Genomic DNA, 23,687 nt, shown 5'->3' with positions numbered 1-23,687 from the left:
CTGGACAGTGGTAGAAGGAGATGGTTTCTCAGCCTTTACCTCATAAAGAAAGTCAGAGGTATGTGTACTTCCTGAAACATGGTTAGTCCTATCTGACTCTATAAAATCAATCTCAAGAGGTAAAACACCACCACCAGACATGCAATCAATATCACTCTCAGATTCAGTCTCATCATCAAATTCAGACATATGATCAAGTGCAATTTCAGACTCAATGCATGAAGAGTGAGAGGCATGCAAATTAGAATAAAGATCAGTCATGTATTCATCAACAACATGGTCAATTATTTCAGCACGAAATACAGAAACATCTTCAGATGGGTATTTCATAGCATCCAGAATATTAAAATGAACAGTTATATCACCAAACTCCATGGATAGTGTGCCTGCATAAACATCTATCTTAGTTCTAGCAGTTTTCATAAAGGGTCTGCCTAGAATGATGGGAACTGATCCTTGAGAAAATCCATCTTCCATATTCAAAATATAAAAATCAACAGGGAAAATCAGTTCACCAACTCTAACTAAGACATCTTCTATGAAACCAACAGGGTAGGCAACACTTCTATTAGCTAAATGAATTACCACATCAGTTGACTGCAAGGGACCTAGAGATAGAGAATTAAAAATAGACAGAGGCATAACACTAACATAAGCTCCTAAATCTAGCATGGCATTGTCAAACTTACAATTCCCTATAATACAAGGTATGCTGAATGTACCTGGATCTTTGCATTTTTTAGGAATTTGAGGAACAGATTTACCAATCAATGCGGAGACATTTCTGCCCATGCTAATCTGTTCACTTCCTTTAAGCTTCCGCTTAATAGTGCACAGCTCCTTCAAGAATTTGGCATATCTTGGAATTTGCTTTATTGCATCCAACAGAGGTATGTTTACCTCTACTTTTCTAAACGTTTCCAAGATCTCTTTCTCTGCCTCTTCCATTTTTTTTTGTTGGAAACTGCTCTTGGAGGGAATGGAAGAGGGGGAATGTGCTGCTTCTGCAAATCAGAATTACCTGTGGAAGAAGATTCACCTGCACAGAAATTGTTAGGAAAATTTTTGTCATCACCTTTTTCTGGAATAGAGTGAAGTTTGATAGGTTCATTTGCAGATGAGGAAGGTGCTACGGGTTGAGGTCCTTGACACTGCTTTCCCGACCTCAATGAAATGGCACTGACTTTTTTGGGATTTTGGACAGCTTGAGAAGGCAGCTTGTCAGAATTCTGGGACTGTTGTTGATTCAATTGGGTAGCCAATTGTCCCATCTGATTGGTTAAGCTCTGAATGGAGGCTCTGGTCTCTTGCTGAAACTGCATGTTCTGCATAGTCATTTGCCTCACAAGTTCTTTGAGGGAAGGTTGTGGAGGGGCCTCAACTGTTGGTTGTTTCTGGGGTTGTTGTTGTTGTTGGATTGGTGGAGGAATGTATGGTCTGCTTGGGCCAGCAGCATTTTGGAAGGAAGGAGCAGGCTGCTGTTGTTGTTGCTGAGGACTGGACCATCTGAGGTTAGGGTGATTCCTCCATCCAGAGATGTATCTGTTGCTGGAGAGGTCATAATTATTCTGCTGTGGTTGATTTTGCTGTTGAGGTTGAGAAGGTCTATTGTAAATATTTGCAGCATAAGCTTCAGGCTGCTCAATTGCTCCAGGTTGCTGCATGGAAGGGCAAAGGTATGTATGGTGGTCAGCAGAGGAGCACAAACCACAAACCCTTGCGACAGGTACATATTTCTGATTCAAGGCCAGCTGGGATACCAAGTTAACCAATGCATCCAGTTTGCCTTCAAGCTTCTTAGTTTCAGATTATGCAGATGGGTTTGTAGCTACCTCATGCACTCCTCTAATGACTATGGCATCATTTCTGGCGCTAAACTGCTGGGAATTGGAAGCCATCTTCTCAATTAAATTTTTGGCTTTAGCAGGAGTCATGTCTCCAAGGGCTCCACCACTGGCAGCATCTATCATACTTCTCTCCATATTACTGAGTCCTTCATAAAAATATTGGAGAAGAAGCTGCTCTGAAATCTGATGGTGGGGGCAACTGGCACATAGTTTCTTAAATCTCTCACAGTACTCATACAGGCTCTCTCCACTGAGTTGTCTAATACCTGAGATATCCTTCCTGATGGCTGTGGTCCTGGAAGCGGGGAAAATTTTTTCTAAGAATACTCTCTTAAGGTCATCCCAGCTCGTGATGGACCTTGAAGCAAGGTAATACAGCCAGTCCTTTGCCACTCCCTCTAATGAATGAGGAAAAGCCTTCAGAAATATGTGATCCTCTTGGACATCTGGGGGTTTCATGGTGGAGCAGACAATGTGAAATTCTTTCAAATGTTTGTGCGGGTCTTCACCTGCAAGGCCATGAAACTTTGGAAGCAAATGAATCAGTCCAGTTTTAAGAACATATGGGACATCCTCATCAGGGTATTGGATGCACAAGCTTTCGTAGGTGAAATCAGGTGCAGCCATTTCCCTTAGAGTCCTCTCATGGGGTGGAGGTTGTGCCATGTTCTCAGAATGTGCAAAATCAGAATGCTCAGAATCAGAATGCTCAAAATTATAATGCTCAAGATCAGGATGTTCAAAATCACCAATAACAGAATGCACAGATTCACCAGTAATGGAATGCTCAGAATGATCAAAAGGTATAAAATGATGCCTAACTAATCTGTGAAATGTCCTATCTATCTCAGGATCAAAGGGTTGTAAGTCAGATGGATTGCCTCTAGTCATACACTACATTCAGCATGCACACAACTAGTTGCCTTGTCATGTAAATAAAGGTGTAGGTTTGAACTACAGCTACCCTCAAATGATATCCAAATGACTTGAAATTTTGTGAGCAACCTTATAAAATGATGAGAAGATAGAACAAAAAATTTCAGACAAAAATTCAAAGTCTAACTATGAAAGCTAAAAATGGTAGGTTAAGAAAAATAAGTGAATAAAACTTGAAAAATAAAAAACTTTTGACAGAATCGCTTTTTTTGGACGATGGAGACCTCAGCCAGCCTATGGCCAGCTACCACGGCGTAGGAAATTTTTGTCTACCCCAAATGCATATATAATAATTGCGATTCTGATAACCGGAGCAAAAGTTATGGCCGTTTGAAGTTTTGACAAACACAAAATTTGCTAGTTTTTTTTAACTTTCAAATCTGACCAAACTAAAGGCTCTAGCTATTTTTCCCACAAAATATGGATTAAAAGAAGTTACCACAAAAAAATTCAGCCAAAAATAACAACCCTAGCTACTAAAACAAAAAATCACAAATAATTCAGCATGGGTGGTCGCTAAAATCCGTCGCTAAGGGATTTCTACTACTACTCTGGTTTGCCGCAAGCAGAAATGGTCGCTAAGTCCATCGCAAAATACTATTCACAGCAAAACACCCAAAACTAAAACAGGGGAAGCGCTCAATAGAAAAACTGAAACAGAACACACACTAAACGAAATACCAGGACACTAAACAACACTAACACACATACTAACACAATACTAACAATTAACATAAAACACGAAAGAATTAAACACACAACGCTAGCTATTATGAACCTTTGGACACTGCTCCCCGGCCACGGTGCCAAATTTGATCGAGGCCGTACCCGAATCAAATAAACATGAAAATGCAGTAACTAGGAAGTGATCCTAGGTCGTTTCCCAACGAGTAGTGACAAACCAAATGTTCATAATATACTTGCAGTAACAGTAACGATTGGGGGGGGGGTTTGGTTGTTTGGTAATTAAAGAGCAGAACAAGTAAACTGGAATACGAAACTACTAATATTAAAACAGGTTGTTTCCTCTGATTCAGAAGCCATTCTCTTATCCTGGGTTATGGAGAATTCGTCCCTAACAGTCAACCACTTAATCCAACCCTATTTCAATTTACTAAGCGAAAATCAACTTAGGGTTTTCAATACGTGATTAGGCACCACATACACCAGTTAGCCCTTCGTCCATTAAGCATGAACGCAAGTTAGGCTCAAAGGCAATTAATCGAACACGAAGCGTGCACTGATTAATATTCACGAAATTGGGATAACTGGTGAAGGGAAAACTGCCAGGAAACCACATTACAAGCGAAACCTCAAAGAGAGTTGGGCTTCGTCCTCAAAAGGAAACAACACCAGAAAATCTAGCCTTCCATGGATTCAAACAGAAAACGCAAATGAAAAATGAAACAGAAACGTAAATGAACAGAAATGTAAATGAAACAGAAACATAAATGAGAGTAGAAGAAGAAACAAGAACGAAACTGTAATTAGAAGCAGAAAACGTAAAATTGCATTACGTGAACAGTAGCATCAAAGCAGAAAACGTAAAACCCTAAAACAAAAGCTCTGAATAATGAATAGCATAACAGAATAGCCTTCCACGAATCCCAAGGCTGCTATTTAAAAAGAGTCACTCAAAGTCACTGGGGCCCTATTACAATACTCTGGCCCAAAACGAAATAAACACTGGACAACATAAAATAAAATTTCGAAATTTCCTAATTAACTTAGGTCAGCGCTGCTTTATTTGCCGTCTTCAAGTCCATAACCAAAATCCGGATTAAGCCCAATGTTTCATTAATTCCTGAAATTAGATTAAAAACATCAAATTAGCTAAATGAGCCCAAATAATAAAATTGCCTGATTAATTGACAATTAAGACCAATCAGTAATTAAAATGGTGCAAAAAGGGTTTAGAAAATAGAAGAAAATGATGGCACATCAATTACACACAATCAAATAAGAAAAGAGAAATACCTGAATATCCTCCCAAATCAGGTCCTTCTGAGCAGTAGGGACCTCCTTCCAGTTCTCGTAGGTGATGTCCACCTTATCGCGTGCCTCAATCCCCAAATATGTTCTTAATTTCTTCTTGTGGGGACCGTCGGCCTTCCCTGTAGCGGGATCAACATGCACCACTTGTCTCTCAACACCAGGTGGTCTAGTGGACAACGATCGTAGGCATGAGGCTTTGCGTGTCCGCTTCACGGCAGACGTCGAAGCCGATGCGTCCGAAGGAGGAGGAGAAGGAGGAAGAGGAGGAGGAGGAGGAGGAGTGGAGGCAGGTGGAGAACCCATGATCTTTTATACAATAACATACAAAATTGGATTAATGAAAAGAGGATTAGTGATAAGTTTTCTTTTGGAAGGCAAAAGTATAAGATTATTAAACAAAACCCCACCACATAAGGAGACAAGACAAATTAACCAAAGGACTCTGAAAGATAGGTAGTTGTGCTTTTTAATTGTGATTTCATCCATGTTTTCTTTGATATTGATTTTCTTAGGACTTCATCCATGTTTTGACAGCATTTGATTTTCTTTTTTGCAGAAAAGAAAGAGGGGAACGAGCAACAATTTGAAGGTTGTACATTCAGGAACTAAAGAATTCAAAATAGCTAGTAATAAGAGGGATTTGTTTTTGGGATTTTCTAAGCACTAAGAGCGGCTACACAAGAAGCTTGCACTTAAGGAGGGAAGGATATTTGCAGCTAATGAACAACTTTCTTAACTATTTGTCCTTCAGATTTTACTGTTTTTTTTCTTATATGTAAATATAAATAATATAAGGTTATGCCATAGGGACATGGTCATTTTTACCCCTAACAATCTTAGAAGTAAATATAGACCATGTTTTTACGCCATACCCTTATACCATTTATATTTACATATTAGCAAAAAGAAACAGTAAAATCTTAAGGACAAATAGTTAAGAAACTTGTTCATTAGCTGCAAATATCCTTCCCTCCTCAAGTGCAAACTTCTTGCATAGCCGCTCTTGGTGCTCAGAAAATCCCAAAAACAAATCCCTCTTATTACTTGCTATTTTGAATTCTTTAGTTCCTGAATATACAACCTTCAAATTGTTGCTCGTTCCCCTCTTTGAGAATGAGGAGGATCTTCATAGGACTTCATCCAGCTCATGTTTGTCGGCAGTTTCATCATCCACCACCCTTTTCTTCTGTGCCTTCTCACGTTCATTGTTGTTAAACCCATATTTAGGCCTTCTTCCCTTCATGTCTTGTTTGATCACAACTTTAGCTGAATCTCCCATCTTCAGCATAGTTGAATCTCCTGTCTTATTGTCCAATGCCACATTTTGATGGCCTGTATCTCTTTTGTTCGTATGTTCTACTGCTTCAGCTTCACAATGCATAGAGCAATCAGAATTTTCCAGTCATCACCAAAGGCTTCTGCATCAGCGTTGACACTCTCCACCCTCTTTGGTTTATGCTTCTGTGTTTTCTTCCATGCTTCCTCCTTATAATTCTCAGATTTATTGGAGGTCCCACTAGAAGGATCAACACCAATCCGTGCTTGTTCCTCCTCTACCAGCTCAATATCTTTCGTTTCACCTTTGCTTTTGAAAACTACATTGTAATTTACAAAACAAAAGTTGAAAGGAAAGATATTGACCTGATAGACGAAATTCGGCTTATTTCCATAAAGTCATCAATTTCAAAAGACATTATAATGGTCTTCATGGAATTCTCATTCAGGGTGAATGGATCCAGAACCCCAATGAAGTTAAGAAGGAAGCTGTGAATTTTTTCCTTAACAGATTTTCTGAGCAGCAGCTTTGTAGACCCACTCTTGATGGAGTGCATTTCTCTTCACTAAACCAGGAGCAGAGGGAGTCTTTGGTTGTTCCTTTTTCAGATTTGGAGATCAAAGAAGCAGTATGGAGTTGTGATGGGGACAAATGTCCTGGACCTGATGGTTTCAACTTCAAATTCATTAAAGAATTTTGGGATATGCTGAAAGCTTACTTCAGAAGATTTGTTGATGAATTCCATGTACATGGCAGTTTCCCTAGAGGCAGTAATGCTTCCTTCATAGCTCTCATTCCCAAAATTAAACATCCCCAGTCATTTGATGACTACAGACCCATCTCCTTGATTGGATGTATGTACAAGGTGATAGCTAAGTTATTAGCAAATAGATTGAGACAAGTGATATCTGGTCTTATTGATGAGAGGCAGACAACTTTCATCAAAAACAGACACATCCTACATGGTGTTCTAGTCCTTAATGAGGTGATTAAGGAAGCTTGTAGAAGCAAAAGGCCAGCTATGGTGTTCAAGGTGGATTTTGAAAAGGCCTATGACTCAGTCTCATGGGTTTTTTTGGATTATATGCTGCAAAGAATGGGTTTTTGCCACAAATGGAGACACTGGATGTCTGCCTGTCTCAAGTCAGCAAGCATTTCTATTCTTATCAATGGCAGTCCTACAAAGGAATTTGCTCCTACTAGAGGTTTGAGGCAAGGGGATCCTTTAGCCCCCTTACTCTTTAATATAGTTGGAGAAGGCATCACAGGATTGATGAAGGAAGCAGTTCAGAAGAACTTATATAGAAGCTATATGGCTGGAAAGAAAAAGGAACCCATTAATATTTTGCAGTATGCGGATGACACAATTTTTGTGGGTGAGGCTGAGTGGGAGAATGTTATTGTTTTGAAGGCTATGCTCAGGGGATTTGAATTGGCCTCAGGTCTGAAGATTAATTATGCAAAAAGTCAGTTTGGGATTATAGGAGGTAGAGTCAATTGGGTAAATCATGCTGCACAAATTCTGAAATGTAGGCAGCTGCAAACCCCATTCTATTATTTGGGAATTCCGATTGGGGCTAAACCTTCAAGCAACATGGTGTGGGAGCCTTTGATTAGAAAATATGAATCCAAGTTATCTAAGTGGGCACAGAAAAATATTTCCATGGCAGGGAAGGTGACTTTAATCAATTCGGTGCTCAATGCTTTACCAATATATTTGTTTTCCTTTTTCAAGATCCCTCAAAAGGTAGCTCATAGATTGGTAACACTGCAAAGAAATTTTCTGTGGGGGGGAGACAAGGATTACAAGAAAATCCCCTGGGTAAAATGGGAAACTATATGTTTACCTAAGGAGGAAGGTGCTTTGGGGATTAAAGAAATATCTAAATTTAATGAAGCTTTGTTGGGTAAATGGATATGGGATTTAGCTTCTGACCAGCAGCAGTTATGGGCTAGGATCATTAAATCTAAATATGGTGGTTGGGAAGAGCTTCAGTCGGGCAGAGATAGAAGGGGCTGCTCACACTGGTGGAGGGACTTGAGGAAGATTTATCATAACTCTGGTCAGAGCCTCTTTCAACAAAACTTGGTTTGGAAGCCTGGTGGAGGGGATAGAATTCATTTCTGGACAGATAGATGGTTAGGGGAAGACTGCACCCTAAAGCAGAAATATAATTCTCTGTTTTTGATCAGCAGGCAACAACATAGCATCATATCACAGATGGGGAATTTTTCTGAAGATGGTTGGAGATGGGATCTCAATTGGAGGAGGAATCTTTTTGACCACGAAAGTGTTTTGGCAGTGAATTTTATGGAAGATATTACTTCTATTTCTATTCAGAGAAATGTGAAGGATACTATGGTGTGGAAAGCTGAATCTACAGGAGTATATTCCACCAGATCAGCTTATAGAATGATGTTGAATATCAATGCCTCAGCCATAGATGTCAGAATTTTCAAACTAATATGGAAGATGAACATCCCCCCAAGGGCAGCAACCTTCACTTGGAGACTCCTCAAGGACAGATTACCTACTAAGGGTAACCTTCTAAGAAGAAATGTCATTACCCAAGATGCTGATTGCCCTTTATGTGGTCAAGTACAGGAGGAAGTAGGTCACCTATTCTTTAATTGCCAAAGGACACTGCCCCTATGGTGGGAATCCATGACATGGTTACAGGTTGTAGGACCACTCCCACTTGTCCCAGCAAGTCATTTAGCACAATTTTGTGAAGGATTCAGAGTTAATATAAATCATAGTAGATGGTATGGGTGGTGGGTGGCTCTAACTAATACTATTTGGCAACACAGGAATAACCTCATCTTTCAAGGAAACCAATTCGACTCTTCGAAAGTCATGGAAGAGGCTATGTTTTCAGCTTGGTCTTGGCTAAAAACTAGGGAGAAAGGATTCAACACTAGCTTTAATCACTGGTCCTCTAATATAAAGGATCACTTTGTTTAATCTATGTGGATATGAACTTTTTGATGGGTTAGCTTGGGTTTTATCTTTGGGAGGCAGCACCAGAGGTGCTTTGTATTATCTTTTCATTCAGTACTACTTGTACTGTTTTTGCTTATCTTAATAATATATTATACAATTTGCCTTCCAAAAATAAACATAGCTTTGGTTCCTTGCGAGACTGATCTCAGTCTGAGCTTGAAACCATGTTGCTGGCAACTCAATCTAATTCATGTACTATTTTGTACCCCTGGTACTCACAATATATATAGATATAATTTATCTTGGCTGATAAAAAAAATGTGGGTGGAAAAATAAGCACTGTAAAAGGTTTTCTGTTTTTTTACATCAATTCATTTCCTAAGGGACTCAATTCCTCATTCATTGAAACCAGTATGCAGCATTTTACATCAAACACCAGTATATAACATTTTAAAGCAAACACCACTATATAATATTTTAAATGAAACAGCAGTATATACATGCTAGTTCCTACGTACGTACCCGGAGTTGCTATAACCCGAACGACCTTCAACAATAATGTCTATTAAAAGTAGTCTATGATAACCTGAAAAAAAAAAACCAATGGTCATGGACATGGCTGACACATTTGGAGAAGATTTTGGTATTCATTTCAACCAATGGTCATCCAATATCAGAGCAGGATTTAATCATATAGTAAGAAATGGAAGCCATTAAACCAAAGTCAATACTCATGAATGCTAGAACATCCATCAAGAATGATAACAAAGCAGTAATTTAAATTAAATTCATCTTAGTTTTTCTATTTTATAATCACTCCCGATTGCTGGAATGGTGAAGGAGTTGCATTAATGCAGAAATTTCCACAGAATCATCAGTGTCAAGATTGTAGTTCTTCAGCACTTTAAAGAAAGATTCTCAAAGCAGAATCCTTGCAGACCAACCTTGGAAGGGATCCAGTTCTCTTCCCTTGATCAAAGGCAGAAGGAAAGCCTTGTTGATAGACTCACTGAGCTGGAAATCAAGTCTGCAGTTTGGCCTTGCGGGGGAGATAAAAGTCCTGGCCTGGATGGTTTGAATTTCAATTTCATCAAACAGTTTTGGGAAACTCTAAAACCTGATTTTATCATATTCTTTGATGAATTCTTCATTAATGGCAGATTCCCCAAAGGAAGTAATGCATCCTTCATAGCCCTCATCCCTAAAACAAATAGCCCCCAATCTCTTAATGACTATAGACCCATCTCTCTCATAGGGTGTGTCTACAAAATAATGTCCAAAGTCCTGGCTAATAGGCTGGCTCTTGTGCTGCCTCACTTAATTGATGAAAGGCAAATTGCTTTCCTCAAAGGCAGACATATCCTCCATGGTGTAATGATAGCTAATGAGGTCTTAGCTGAAGCTTAATTCAAAAATAACCCCTGCATGGTTTTCAAACTTGACTTTGAAAAAGCTTATGACTCAGTTTCTTGGGGATTCCTAAACTATATGATGATGAGGATGGGATTTTGTGAAAGATGGAGAAAATGCATCCATGGATGCCTTTCTAGTGCAACTATATCAATTTTGATCAATGGCAGCACTACTAGAGAATTTGTGCCTGAGAGGGGACTGAGGCAAGGAGATCCCCTTGCACCTTTCCTATTTAATAAAGCAGCTGAGGGACTCACTGGTTTGATGAGGACAGTTGTCTCCAAAAACCTTTTCAGCAGCTATAAAGTGGGGAGGCAAAAGGAGGAGATTAACATCTTGCAGTATGCAGATGATACACTGTTTTTTGGAACTGCAACTACAGCTAATGTTAGAGTCATGAAATCTATCCTCAGAATTTTCGAGTTGGTTTCAGGACTCAAGATTAGCTATGCTAAAAGCCAATTTGGGTGCTTGGGTAAATCTTTGGACTGGTGCAGGGAAGCAGCTAGCTACCTTAATTGTGGCCAGCTGGAATTTCATTTATCTTACCTTGGAATTCCAGTAGGGTCCACCTCTAAAAGCTGGGATGTTTGGCAGCCTCTCATCAGCAAGTTTGAATCTAAGGTAGCCAAATGGAAGCAGAGATGTCTCTCTATGGGAGGCAGGATATTCCTAACAGCCCTTCCTATCTACCTACTATCATTCTTCAAAATTCCTAAAAAAGTGGTGCATAAGGTAGTATCTATTCCACACTTGGTGTTGGTTAAATGGAATGGAGACAGACTTCCATCTTCAGATTTTTGCAGTGCAAAAAAAACACAATCATGCAAGCATATTTGAAAACTTAAAATACAAATAACTCAAGTTAAAATCAATTCATTTTTTACAACTGTGAACAAATTAACTAAGGTACAGTAGGCAAATTTGTTTTCACTAATATTAGTAGGTCACCACCACTGCAGTAGAATTTAAGTTAAACTTAGATAAGTACCTTATGAAGAGGCCAGCTACCTTGTCACAGCTAACAAGTCAGAACTGAACAAATTTCTGCATGTATAATTCAACAAATTTGTTATCAAACTTGTGTGTGTGTCTTTGTATGATGAGTGTGTGTGTGTGTGTGTGTGTGTCATCAGTGTGTGTCTGTGTGTTTCTATCATACGTGTGTGTGTGTGTGTGTGTGTCATTAGGGTTTGTGTGTGTGTGTGTGTGTGCTTCATGACCAATTTTTCTTACTGGCAATTCAGTGGCAGTGTATTGCTTAGGCTTCCGTCGAAATGAAAGGAAAATCAACGAGTCTGACAAAACAACTTCAGTCTTCACTCTTCACTAGTTGAACACAAATAAAAAAAAAATTAAACTACTTCAAGGATAAATAAAAGGTTCAGAAGCAGCAGACCTAGATTGTCTAAGCTATTTTATAATGGCCAGCTATAGTTACAATGATGATGAAATGAACTATAGAAAAAACTAGTATAAAATACAGAAGAATAAAAAAACAATTAAGGGCAGAACTCAAAAGCTTTTAGCCATGCTGCTTGGAATTTAATCAATGAATCAATCATGTCACTGAAATTTGGAACATAAATGAACTTCTCCCTTGCTATCATTCTCTTTCTCTATTTTTTTCTCTCTCTCTCTAGCTACCTTGTTATGTTATATATCTATTTGCATATACAAATGATACTCTTTTTTTACTTCATGGTGAATAATTAACCTACCTAGGTCTACAATGAGGGACTGAAAGTTCCAAGAGAAGAGTTTGAATCCAGAGAATATCAGCTGTGGCAGCAACTAAACTTCTATATTTTGCTGCAGGGGCTACTTCTATATCAGTTGTGGCTTTGTATCTATTGATATTGCCATCAGAATTAATAATGATCAAGCAAAAAAGAGAAAAGATGTTATTTCATATACATTGACCTAAACATTGATCTACTAACCCGTGTGCTTAAGGACCATATACACTACATTGGTTAAAAGCAAATGTTGCATAGTGGTTAAAACTTGCTTGTTGTAGCCTAAACCAGTTTAGCATCTTGTTTTCAAATTACTGGTTTCATAACTATGCTACTGGCTTGTGTAGCATAGTGGTTAAAACTTGCTTCTTATAGCCTAAACCAGTTTAAGCATCCTATTTTCAAATTACTGGTTTCAATTTTCTACACAAGCTACATACAAAAATTCTTAGGATCACTTCACAAACAAAAATATGCATAAAAAGAAATCATTGGAACTATCTTAACTTTTAGACCAAAATACTGACATTGTGTTGGATTAAAAGAACAAGCTGATAAAAGAATCCTAACTAAACTGGGAAAGAAGAGCATAAGCAAAACAATTGAAACGGCACTCAAACCAAATAATAATTGCATGGGTAGTTTTCTTGAAATAGCACTCAAACTGGGAATGGCAGCTTAATTGGAGAAGACACCTAGCCTTTTCGATTCTGAAATAGCAATGGCGGATAGTTTTCTTGGGGACATATCACAGCAGCAACTTCATCCCCTAAGGGAGGACACTTGGATTTGGAAACCTGAACCTGCAGGAGACTACTCAACAAAAAGTGGATATGATTTGATATGGGGAGAGCTGATGGAGGTAAGACAGGAACAGGATTATGGGGCAATATGGAAACTCAAAATACCCACAAAAACAGCAGTGTTCACTTGGAGGCTACTTCGGGATAGATTACCAACAAAGCAAAACCTTAGAAGGAGACAAATGCCGATAGATGATATGTTATGTCCTTTATGCAGAAATAAGGAGGAGGGGGATGAACACTTGTTCTTCAATTGTAGCAAAACCCTCCCATTATGGTGGGAATCAATGTCCTGGGTTAATCTTATCACTGTAATGCCACAAAATCATAGGGACCATTTTCTGCAACATGGAATGGAGGTAGCAGATGGAGTCAGGTCCAAAACCTGGAAATGCTGGTGGATTGCTTTAACTTGGACAATATGGCACCATAGAAATAAGGTGGTGTTCCAAGATACAACTTTTCATGGAACCAAACTGTTAGAAGATGCCCTATTCCTACTATGGTCGTGGATCAAAGCAATGGACAAGGATTTTACTCTTCATTTTAACCAATGGTCCTCTAATCTTAAGGAAGGTTTTAGGAACTAGGAGGCGTTAACTCTTAAACTCTTAAACTGTTACAAGAACACAATAAGGGTAAGGGAAACTGTTAAACTCCAATAATAGGCGTTAACTCTTAAACTGTTACAAGAACACAATAAGGGTAAGGGAAACTGTTAAACTCCAATAATAGGCGTTAACTCTTAAACTGTTAGAAGAACACAATAAGGGTAAGGGAAACTTCACTAAGGAGAAGAAGCACAAAGTTGTCACGATGCTCGAGTTAAATATGAGATACCCTAGCCATGTTTAGTTCACTAAGTGTGCGATACATGAATGCAATCAAATATTTATACAGGATTAGACCAAACATACCTATGTGAGGTGGCGAAGGAGAAGAAGCACAGACTTCTGACGATGCTGGAGTGCGACGAACATGATGCTCGACCTTAGACAAAATGATGGTCAGATGGAGAACATACAGCTTCAAGGTAGATGGAGAACAAAGAGAGCAAGAAAGCATGGATGGAGAAGAAGACAGAGAGAAGGAGAAGACAACGCGAAGGAGACGAAACATACCTATGTATGGTGGCGAAGGAGAAGAAGCAAAGACTTGTGACGATGCTCGAGTGCAACGATGACGATGCTCGAGTGCGACGAACACGATGCTTAGATGCAGACAGGGACGGTTTCGCTAGACGGAGATTAGAAGAATAAGAGAGCGCGAAAGCTTAGATGGAGAAGAAGACAGAGCGCTAGTTTCTTAGGGCTCACCATATTTTTTAAAATATAACTTCAACATCGGTTTTTAAAAAAAACCGATGTTAACAAAATGATGTTAAGGTTAACATCGGTTTTCTAGAGAAAACCGATGTTAACATATCAAACATTAACATCGGTTTTCTAAAAACCCAATGTTAATAAACATATGTTAACATCGGTTATTTAAAAACCGATGTTAAATAATAAATGTTAACATCGGTTCTCCAATAACTGATGTTAATGAACTTTGTTAACATCGGTTTTTCACAAAACCGATGTTAACGTATACACGGTATTTACAATTATGCCACCGCGCATATGTTAACATCGGTTTTTTTAACAACTGATGTTAACACACCGATGTTGAATCCGCTTTTTGTAGTAGTGAAGATAGGATTTTGCATGAAAGGAAAAGGTTGAAAATTGTAAATGAAAGCAATAAACCAAAGTAGTAAAGAAAAAACTATAACCATATGTTTTGATGGAGGATTTAAAATTATCTAGGAAATTCAAATACACAACATTTTAATTGTGTTGATTTAAATTCCTCTCATTTTGTAAAAATTTTGTTTGGATGAAACAATTCAATTTCTTATATTTTAATTTCCTTGTTTGGATAAAGTAATTCAATTTCAGTGAAATTTAAATTTTCATTTTTAAATATTTATTTAAAAATTAAAATTTCAATATTGAATAAAAATAAATATTAGTCATTTTTTAAATAGTTATATATTCAAAATAAATTTAATGCTTGATAATATTTAATAATCAATTTTTTTAATATTTAATAATTAAATAATCAAAATAATTTTAATGCTAAACAATTTTGAATCTTACACAATATTCTTGTATTAACACACAAAAAAACTTGGATTAAACAATACTGCAAAATTAAATATGAATGATATGTAATTCCTTGTTCAATCTAATTACTTGTTTAAAAAAAATCAATTACTAGTCTCGCAATAATTTTGAAAAACGTATTGAAATTAAACAATTATGTAATTTAAGGACAATCATCTCATACAAAATTCAAATATTGATATTAATTTCATTGTTCATAAAAGATGAAAATACTTCAATCCATATCAAGACCTGAAATCATATAACATCCACATTGATGTCACTTCCCTGATAATACTCAACCATTCACGAACTATTTTGCAAATTAGAGGGTCCAAAACAAACAACATAATCAAACAATTTTAGAAGAATCAACTTTTTGTCTTGCTTTGTAAGAACGCAACTCCTCTCTATTCCTTGTTCACAATAACCCGACATAGAAGAAACAAAATAATATAAGTCACAATAGGAAAGACAGATAACTATAGTGAGGATATCACTTCAACTAGGCATAAAAAAGACACAATTTTCTAATTTGAAAGTTTAAATTGAAAATGTAGACAAAAGGTTAGTTACCAAGTTTCATTTTGCAAGATGTGTTAAAACATAATCTGTCTTTTTGTAAATTGGAAGGGCTTTCACAATAGCTAACTGCTTTGGATCGTCAGCTAACCATTGAATAGCTTTAGCCCATTGTTGTCAATTAAGATATGGTATCAAAGCTGCCTCACTTAACACTTCTTGAATATCTTCATCATCGACTTTACCATCCATTTTTTCTACCAATCGATCAAAAGAGTTGGCCATTTTATCCAAAGAAGTTGTTATTCCTTCTTTTTCTCCAATCTTTCTCTTGTGAGAATGTGTGCCAAAAGAAGTTGAACCTTGTCTTTTTCCTTTTGTATTAGAGTTTGGTTCTTCTAAGTCTATAGCAGCAGTAGCACCTAAACCCATGAATTCCACTTCATTTTTAGACTAGTGAATTCAAATTCTGAATGTCACAAGATTCATTCTCTTTGTTCATGGTTTTTTATCTAATCATATGATTCTTGATTTTTCAATTTAAAGCTCTAAATCTTTCGCAATTTTCATCTTGGTTTTATTTGATACCACTTTTCATTCTTTTCTAACCCACAATTGATAGAGCCAGTCTAAGGCCAAAATTATGGTTAATAAATTATCAATATCTTGTTCAACTATCATGTACACACGGTTGATTTATTTATTTTTAACTAAACCTAAGTTAATCCAAACAGTAAGACACATAAGTTAACCGGATTTAGCAACAAAACCCACACTATTATTTTACCCATATAAAGACAAGAAGATTTTATTTTTAAATGAAGAACTAAACTGAAGGCCCCACCATTGTGATCTACCATGATATTAAAAATACAATCTAATCACTCACTATACCAGTCAATGAAAGGTGCAACACCTGGATGGAATCTTGTAGCATAAAACATCATTCAAGAATAAACACAAGCACCTACAGTGCAAGGTCGTATACTACTCGAGGCCTCTTTGTCATGGAATTGATGTTGCGGGAAAAATCCAACAACAACAAAGCACAATAAGCAATGAGCAAGAAATCAACGAAACCCAATCAAGTCAAAAACAAAACCAACGAAATCAAACAACTAAAAAAAAAATCACAAATTAACGAAATAAAAAATGAAACCCTAAGTAAAAAGGCCCATGTGAGAGTTTTGGGAAAAACGAAAACAACCTTGTATGAACCACCATGAGAGAGCGAGGGTTCGAAATCGCAAGGGAGCGAGAGTGTGTAGGTCGAGAAAGTGTGGCTCGAGACGAGTAAATAGTGTCTATGAGAGGAAAGACCAGGAGAGAGGAGTGAGTGTGTGGAGGAATTGAAATTCTTTAGTTTTTAAGAAATTTTAAATTATTCATTTTTTGTTAATTAAAATTTCCTGTTAAAATCATAGATATTCAATTTTGCTTTAAATTATTATCTAAACACTAAATTTAAAATGACAGATATTCAATGTCCCATTTAAAATGAATTACTTTGTTAAAAGTATCCATCCAATCACAGTGTAAAGGAAAGCAATAAAGGCTAAAATTGTTGAAGATAAAATGCAAGATAATATAGGCTTGTGTGTGATTGATTGTGTTTTTAAAATTTGAAGTACAAATCTTATTTATAGGCTAAGAAATTGATAAGTTCCATAATTTAGTTATTTTTGGGATTAAAATGTTAGCACTTATCTTTTGATTGTAATAGTTTTCTTATAAACTTTTCTTCTTTCTATTTGTTTTATATATTGTACATTTACTAATCTTTTTGTTTAAATATGGAAGATTCATCCCTGATTCTGTAGGTTTTGATGATTGTTTGATGGATCCAAAAACCAAGTTAAAAGGAAGAGAAAAATGGTCATTTTTCCAAGATTTCAGACATCAGTTCGCCCAAGCTAGCAATTAGCTCGCTTGGGCTAATCAAGTTTCTTCAGGCATAAGTATCCAACGCTTTTGGGCGAGTGAGTGCCTTTAGAACTAAGCAAAAACTTGTCTGGGCGATTTTAGCTTGCCTAGGCGAGTTGGTCTACACCTCTTGACTCTTTTTCTATAAAAAGTCATGCAAAGGAGGGAGAGATACACCAGAACCAAAGAAAAACAAGAGGAAGAACACAAAAGAAAGAAGGAAGCAGAAAGTGGAGCCCGGACACTGCAGAGTTGTGACAGTGGATAATATCCTTCATCATCTCTCTTGTTGATTTTGTGCTCTACGCAATGATCGGTTAGTTTCTCCAAAGGATTGGATGTAATCTTCATACCCTTATGTATGTCTTTTGATATTTTATATATGTATGAATTTTTTCTACTCATTATTGGTAATTTCATTTTTGTTCGTAATGCTTGATTCTATTTGATCACTAGTTTCATGAAATTGGATTTTAAGTTTGATCGGAAACTGCTTGATTCTATTTGATCACTAGAATTTACTCTTTACATTACATTGCTAGGAATAGAGCATAACTTTTTTATTGCAAATAGCACGAGATTATGATTATAATGCTAGGATATTTATTTCATATGCAAGGGATCGATATTTGGTGAATATTGTTAGGATTCTCGAGTGTGAGGGATCGATCCGGGGTAATTTAATGTGTGCATCAGTAATATTAGAAAATGATTCGTATATGTTAATCTTATTAGGATACTGAGGATATGAATGATGAAATTCAATCCTACATTTTTCTTGAATTAATTAAATTTGTTATTATTGTTTCTATAATTTTACGTATTTCTGACACACTAAATTTCGTTATTTTTGTTATTCCGTTATTTTTCGTTAGTTAAACAAACCCATGATATCTCAATTAAATTTGTACATGACTATTGAACTATTTTACTTTTATCCAAAGAAATTGAGTAACTCAAGTCCATGTAGATACTATCACCTTTTATAAATTTGTAATCTGCGACGACATTCGTACGCTTGCCAATAGTCTAACAGAAATCAAATACATCTTGAAGTTAATGAAAATTTTGAATTCCAAACTGTTGCACAATTTGTTTCCTATTCTTAAGGAACCATTATCTTTTCTTTTGATGTTTCTAATGCACTACCCATTAACTTGGTCTTTCGTCACAATCTTAACCAACTTATCAACAATTTATCCATTCTGATATTTTCTTTTTATTTTTTGTTGCCAACACCAAGATTCTTGTCTAACTCAAATAGAAAAATCTATAACCTTGTGTTTGGATGAAGGATTTGAAAATTTTTAGGAAATTCTAATACACAACATTTTAATTGCCTTGATTTATATTCCTTTCATTTTATAAATATTTTTTTTGGATGAAGCAATTCAATTTCTCGTATTTTAATTTCCTAGTTTGGATAAAGTAATTCAATTTCAATGAAATTCAAAATGTCATTTTAAAATATTTATTAAAATTTCAATATTAAATAAAAATAAATATTAGTCATTTTTTAAATATTTAAATATTTAAAATAATTTTAATGCTAGACAATATTTAATAATAAAAAAGTAAATGACCTTCAGCACCTCCTTCTTCATCACCATGGCCATGACAATGGTTCTCTCTCCTCCAACCATCGTTGTGCCCACACCCACCACAAACCAGGGTCGATATCTCCTCTTAACAAATCGTTGGAGCCAACATCGTGGCTTCAGATCTGGTGCTTGTCAACGACTCTATGGGTCTCTTCATCACCACCGTAAACATTCATCATCTTCGTCAGACCTCCCCGCATGGTTCCTGGTTCGCTTAAACATGGGCTAGGGTTCGAGTGGTTCAAGCCTAGGATTGGGCTTCGGATTCGATTCTAGGCTAGGGTTCAACATGAAGGTTCGAGATGGTGACGGCGTGAAGAGGTTGCTAACGCCATAGAGGTCGCGAAATGTGAGAGAGAGAACAAAGTACTACTGTGTGAGAGGAGAAAATTTGAAATTCTTACCAATTAGGTGAAATTTCAATTTCTACTATTTTAGTCTATTAAAATTCTTTTAAAAATTGATGTAAATTTAAATTTTTTAAAATCCTATATCCAAACAATTAAATTATGATAGAAGTATTTCAAATTCACTAAAAAAAACTGAATTGCCTTGTTTAAATACCACATCCAAACACACTGCAAGATATTACCAAGTATATAATTGTATGGAAATCTACTTGCATTTGTAGAGCAATGAAACATCTATACACAGTTATCACAAAAAGGGAAAATCTATACAGTGTTCAGGTAATTGAACCCGAAAACAACTCATCTTTGATACTAGAAAATACCAGTAGGAGACACAAACAATGTGGGACCCACCAACATGGTGGGACCCACAAATTGTTTGTATTTTTCTCTTTTCTACTAGTGTTTTCCAATCACTAGAGGGGATGCTAACTCATTGAAGTCGGACATGTTAAATTTTGGCTTTTGGACCATCTGCATGTATGGACCTAACAAAAACAAGAACTTGAGAATGTTATGTTATTAAATATAAATAAATGGACAGCTCAAATGAGCAGATCATCAAGAAAAAGGGGTTTGGTGTTTGACCTATGCTCACATGAGCAGATCATCAAGAAAAGGGCTGTTGAATGGTAACTTGATGGCTCCAAAGGCTACTAGGAGTAATATAGCCCAAATTGGTAGAATCCATTGAAACATAAACATTAAAATTCCTTTTCCTGCAACAATTTAAATAAAAAAAAACAATTATTAAAAACTGGGTCATATTAGCATTGTTTGAAAAAGGAATTCAAAGATGAACTGCAAATGAAAGTAAGTGCTAACATAAATAAAACTTTAATACCTTATAAGTTATACTTGAGAATGAGGGAAAAGTTAAAGGGATAACATTGAAAGGCAAGCTAAAAGGAGGAGTCATTAGCCATATGTTTTTCTACATATTTTGTCAACATAATGGCAAAATAGTGAGAGAAAAATGGAGGCATTTCTGTTTGCACCAAAAAAATAACCGAGATGCGTTTGCTATAAACCCATGGATTGGCATGTTAAACCCACAAATCTTGAGGGAGATGATAACCAATTAAAGTCAACAATCTCCTGGTCTAGTGCCACGCGAAAAAAAATAATAATAAAGCTTTTCCAATTCACATTTACCACTGAAGGATTGCACTTGTCATGGGTCAAGATTAACAACATACAAATCCTAATGGCTGATTAAGACTCACCCACCATGTTTTAACAATGAAAACTTAGTTGACTACTGTAAACTAATGTAGTGTTTGTCTTGAGCACAAGTTTATCCAAAAGGTGTATTAATGATAAAAGCTTCCAATTAGAACATAGAAGGCAGGTTTTGGTAAATTTATAAATATTTATATTTACACTCTTCTAAATTTAACAAAATTATATTCAATATCTCTCTTTTTTATATTATCTCACTCTTAGAATAAAATAAAATAAAATTTATATTTACACTCTTCTAAATTTAACAATATTATATTCAATATCTCTCTTTTTTATATTATCTCACTCTTAGAATAAAGTAAAAATCGAAAGGATTAAAAATTTGAAATATTGAAATATTTTATTCAATCTGATCGGATTTTTTGGATTTAATTTTTAAAAAAAATCCAATCCAAACCAAATTTATACATATGTATATATTTTTATTCATAAATTTATAATATCACTCATATTTTTGTTTTTATTTTTTATATATTTATAAAATTATCATATAACTTATATCTATCTATAAAAAAAAATATACATTTAAATAAAATATTTATGTACTAATTATTTGAGATAAAATACATAAATATACTATTATTAGCTATATAATAACATATAAATGAAATATTTAATATTTTAAATTAATTTTTATTATATATCTTACCTTTATTTAATATGTTACAAAAGAAACAAAAGTAAGATTTAAACCAATCTGATTCAATCTAAATCATTTAAATTAGATGGGATTAAAATTTTAAACTATATTGATTTGAATGATAAATTAACATAACCAAAATAATTAGGTGAGATAATTTTTTTTTTCTAATATGCAAACATCCCTAATTAGCGCTAGTACTCACTGGAAGAAGTAATTCTAGGCTCAGCATTGGTGGAGAGCCACTCTCCTGTCTCCCTCATCTTCTTTTGCACCTCCCCTTCCATTGCTTGCCCGAAGAACAAGTCCATCACCGTCTTCCGCATGTCAGAATCCCTGTTCATTACCCATCAAAACCAACATTCATATAAAATAAACTTCACACACATGAATAATAAGTAGTTTCAAGTTCAAGTATCATAAATAAAAAAAATTAAAATGAAAGATTCTATTAAAGGTAGTTAGACAGATTCCGAGAGACGGATTAGTGATCGATAAAGTGTGTATATTTTGAATCAATAACATTATTACTAAAATACTTTAAAATTTAAAATATATGAAAATAAAGATGGAAGGTAGGTGCGTACCGGAGAGGAGGGGGTTCGGTGTCTCTGAAGCTTCCAGCGCCAACAATGCGTTCCATTTGCATTACAGAAGGCTTTGGGGCTCCATTCCGAAGCCTGTTTCTGCGAGGTAAAGATTTTGTGGCGGGAACTGGAATTGAAGGTTTGGTTTGATCAGAATCGTTGTTCTGGGGAAGAGTGGCATTAGCCACAATGGGTTTGATAGTAGAAAGGTTAGATAAGCAAAACATGGCGAGTCTCCCTGTTTTCGGTTAAATGCTTATTCAAAACGCCTAGCCATACAAAATGCAGTAAATGGATAAGACCACGCCACTCTTAAAATATCTGCAAGTCAGCAACACTTTAAATATCTCCAACATTTTAAGTATTTAGGTTCCTTAAATTTTATCTCTTTTATAAATAGATATTTTACACTTTAATTTTGGTTCAATTGATCCTAAATTTTATCCTTTTTGCAAATAGATATTATTTGTTTCAATCAGTCCATAAACTTTACACCTAATTTTAATTTTATCTCAATTAATTCTTAAAATTAAACTCTTTCATAAACAATATTTTATGTTAAATCAAAGTTAAATTACTAAAAAAAAAATCTCAAATGCATGTATATTTATTTAATCTCAATTTTTTATTAATTTTAACCAAGGTTATCAATATCAAGAGTCTACATACACTCGTAAGAACTTCTACGAGTCGACTCGTAGACTCTTAAGAGTCTACTTCGTAAAAAAAAATATGAATAATAAGTAAATATATTTAAAATGCACCAATTTGCAAACAAATGACGATAAACTCATAGTTCATAGTTCATACTTTATATTAGTCTATTACAAAACACAACAACTGACCCTACAATGTTGGAGTTGGATCAATCTTGTTACTGAATACTTTTCATATATGAGATGGAAAATGCAAAAGAGAAGATAAAATGCAATTTTAATAACACCAAGAGAAGGTATAATTTATGAACTTTCTCAAATTTAAAATGTGCTTGTGTATTATTTTAAGTTTTAACTATTTCTGATATAACATCTTTGATATCTATTTTAAGCTCTTGATCTAGATAATTTAATTTTCGTGGAACCTGATGATGATGCACAATCTGAGGAAGGCATTGATGATGATGGAGATGGTGATGAAAGTGATTATATTTATGGAGATGATCCTATTAGAGGATTGGACAAGCTTCTTTGAAGACATTTGTGCTTTTTTTTATTTATTTAAATGCTTTAATCTTGAACACTTATGCATGGTTGTCAAACTCTAGAGTCAACTCGTAGACTCTTATGAGTTTACACGAGTCCACCGAGTCTGCTAAAAAACGAGTTTACTTCCGAGTCAACTCGCGGGACTGAAGTAAACTCTTAAACTCGTAAAAGTCTACGAGTTGACTTTAGAGTTTGACAACCATGATTTTAACTTTATAAATCACTTTCTCAAACATTAAAACATAACAGAATTTAGAATTAAAAAATCAAATAAAAACTTCTATTATTGTTATTATTTTCCCTTTATATATATATATATATATATATATATATATATATCCTAATTTCATATTTTTTATTATTTTTTCTTAACCACAGTCATCCTCCACTTGAGACAATTTTATTTTTTATTATATTTTAAATATGAAAAATGATTTGTAACAAAAATAAATTG

The 23,687-nt window shown here is 35.3% G+C and overlaps 2 protein-coding genes and 1 non-coding gene across 3 annotated transcripts; 2 read left to right on the top strand and 1 right to left on the bottom strand.

The window, feature by feature from the left end:
* Positions 1-2,028: 2,028 nt before the first annotated feature.
* LOC114420807 lies at positions 2,029-2,135 on the top strand. The gene has a single exon (XR_003668440.1). It is a non-coding gene; the product is annotated as a small nucleolar RNA R71 (small nucleolar RNA).
* Positions 2,136-12,871: 10,736 nt separating this feature from the next.
* Positions 12,872-13,948, top strand: LOC114420553. The gene is made up of 2 exons (XM_028386417.1): positions 12,872-13,529; positions 13,854-13,948. Exons 1-2 carry the CDS (start codon positions 12,872-12,874, stop codon positions 13,946-13,948), a joined length of 753 nt encoding a protein of 250 aa, XP_028242218.1.
* A 5,726-nt stretch (positions 13,949-19,674) lies between these two features.
* On the bottom strand, positions 19,675-22,286 carry LOC114419242 (probable NAD(P)H dehydrogenase subunit CRR3, chloroplastic). The gene is made up of 4 exons (XM_028384879.1): positions 22,029-22,286; positions 21,647-21,777; positions 20,145-20,275; positions 19,675-20,044 (listed from the first exon to the last, which is right to left on the bottom strand). Exons 1-3 carry the CDS (start codon positions 22,253-22,255, stop codon positions 20,151-20,153), a joined length of 483 nt encoding a protein of 160 aa, XP_028240680.1. The 5' UTR covers positions 22,256-22,286; the 3' UTR covers positions 19,675-20,044; positions 20,145-20,150.
* Between the last annotated feature and the right edge of the window lie 1,401 nt (positions 22,287-23,687).

Source organism: Glycine soja, chromosome 7 (genome assembly GCF_004193775.1).
Source record: "Glycine soja cultivar W05 chromosome 7, ASM419377v2, whole genome shotgun sequence".
Taxonomy (NCBI): domain Eukaryota; kingdom Viridiplantae; phylum Streptophyta; class Magnoliopsida; order Fabales; family Fabaceae; genus Glycine; species Glycine soja.
Note: the sequence above shows the minus strand (reverse complement) of the source record. Positions and strands in the feature narration are given on the sequence as shown.

Bases quoted from the DNA above. Each gene is read 5' to 3' on its own strand.
- LOC114419242 (XM_028384879.1), bottom strand. From the start codon at position 22,255: ATGTTTTGCTTATCTAACCTTTCTACTATCAAACCCATTGTGGCTAAT. The intron at 21,778-22,028 runs GTACGCACCTAC...GGTAATGAACAG, and splicing joins ACCGAACCCCCTCCTCTCCG to GGATTCTGACATGCGGAAGA. The intron at 20,276-21,646 runs GTGAGTACTAGC...AAATTGTTGCAG, and splicing joins GCCTAGAATTACTTCTTCCA to GAAAAGGAATTTTAATGTTT.
- LOC114420553 (XM_028386417.1), top strand. From the start codon at position 12,872: ATGGCGGATAGTTTTCTTGGGGACATATCACAGCAGCAACTTCATCCC. The intron at 13,530-13,853 runs GTTTTAGGAACT...ATATTTATACAG, and splicing joins GTCCTCTAATCTTAAGGAAG to GATTAGACCAAACATACCTA.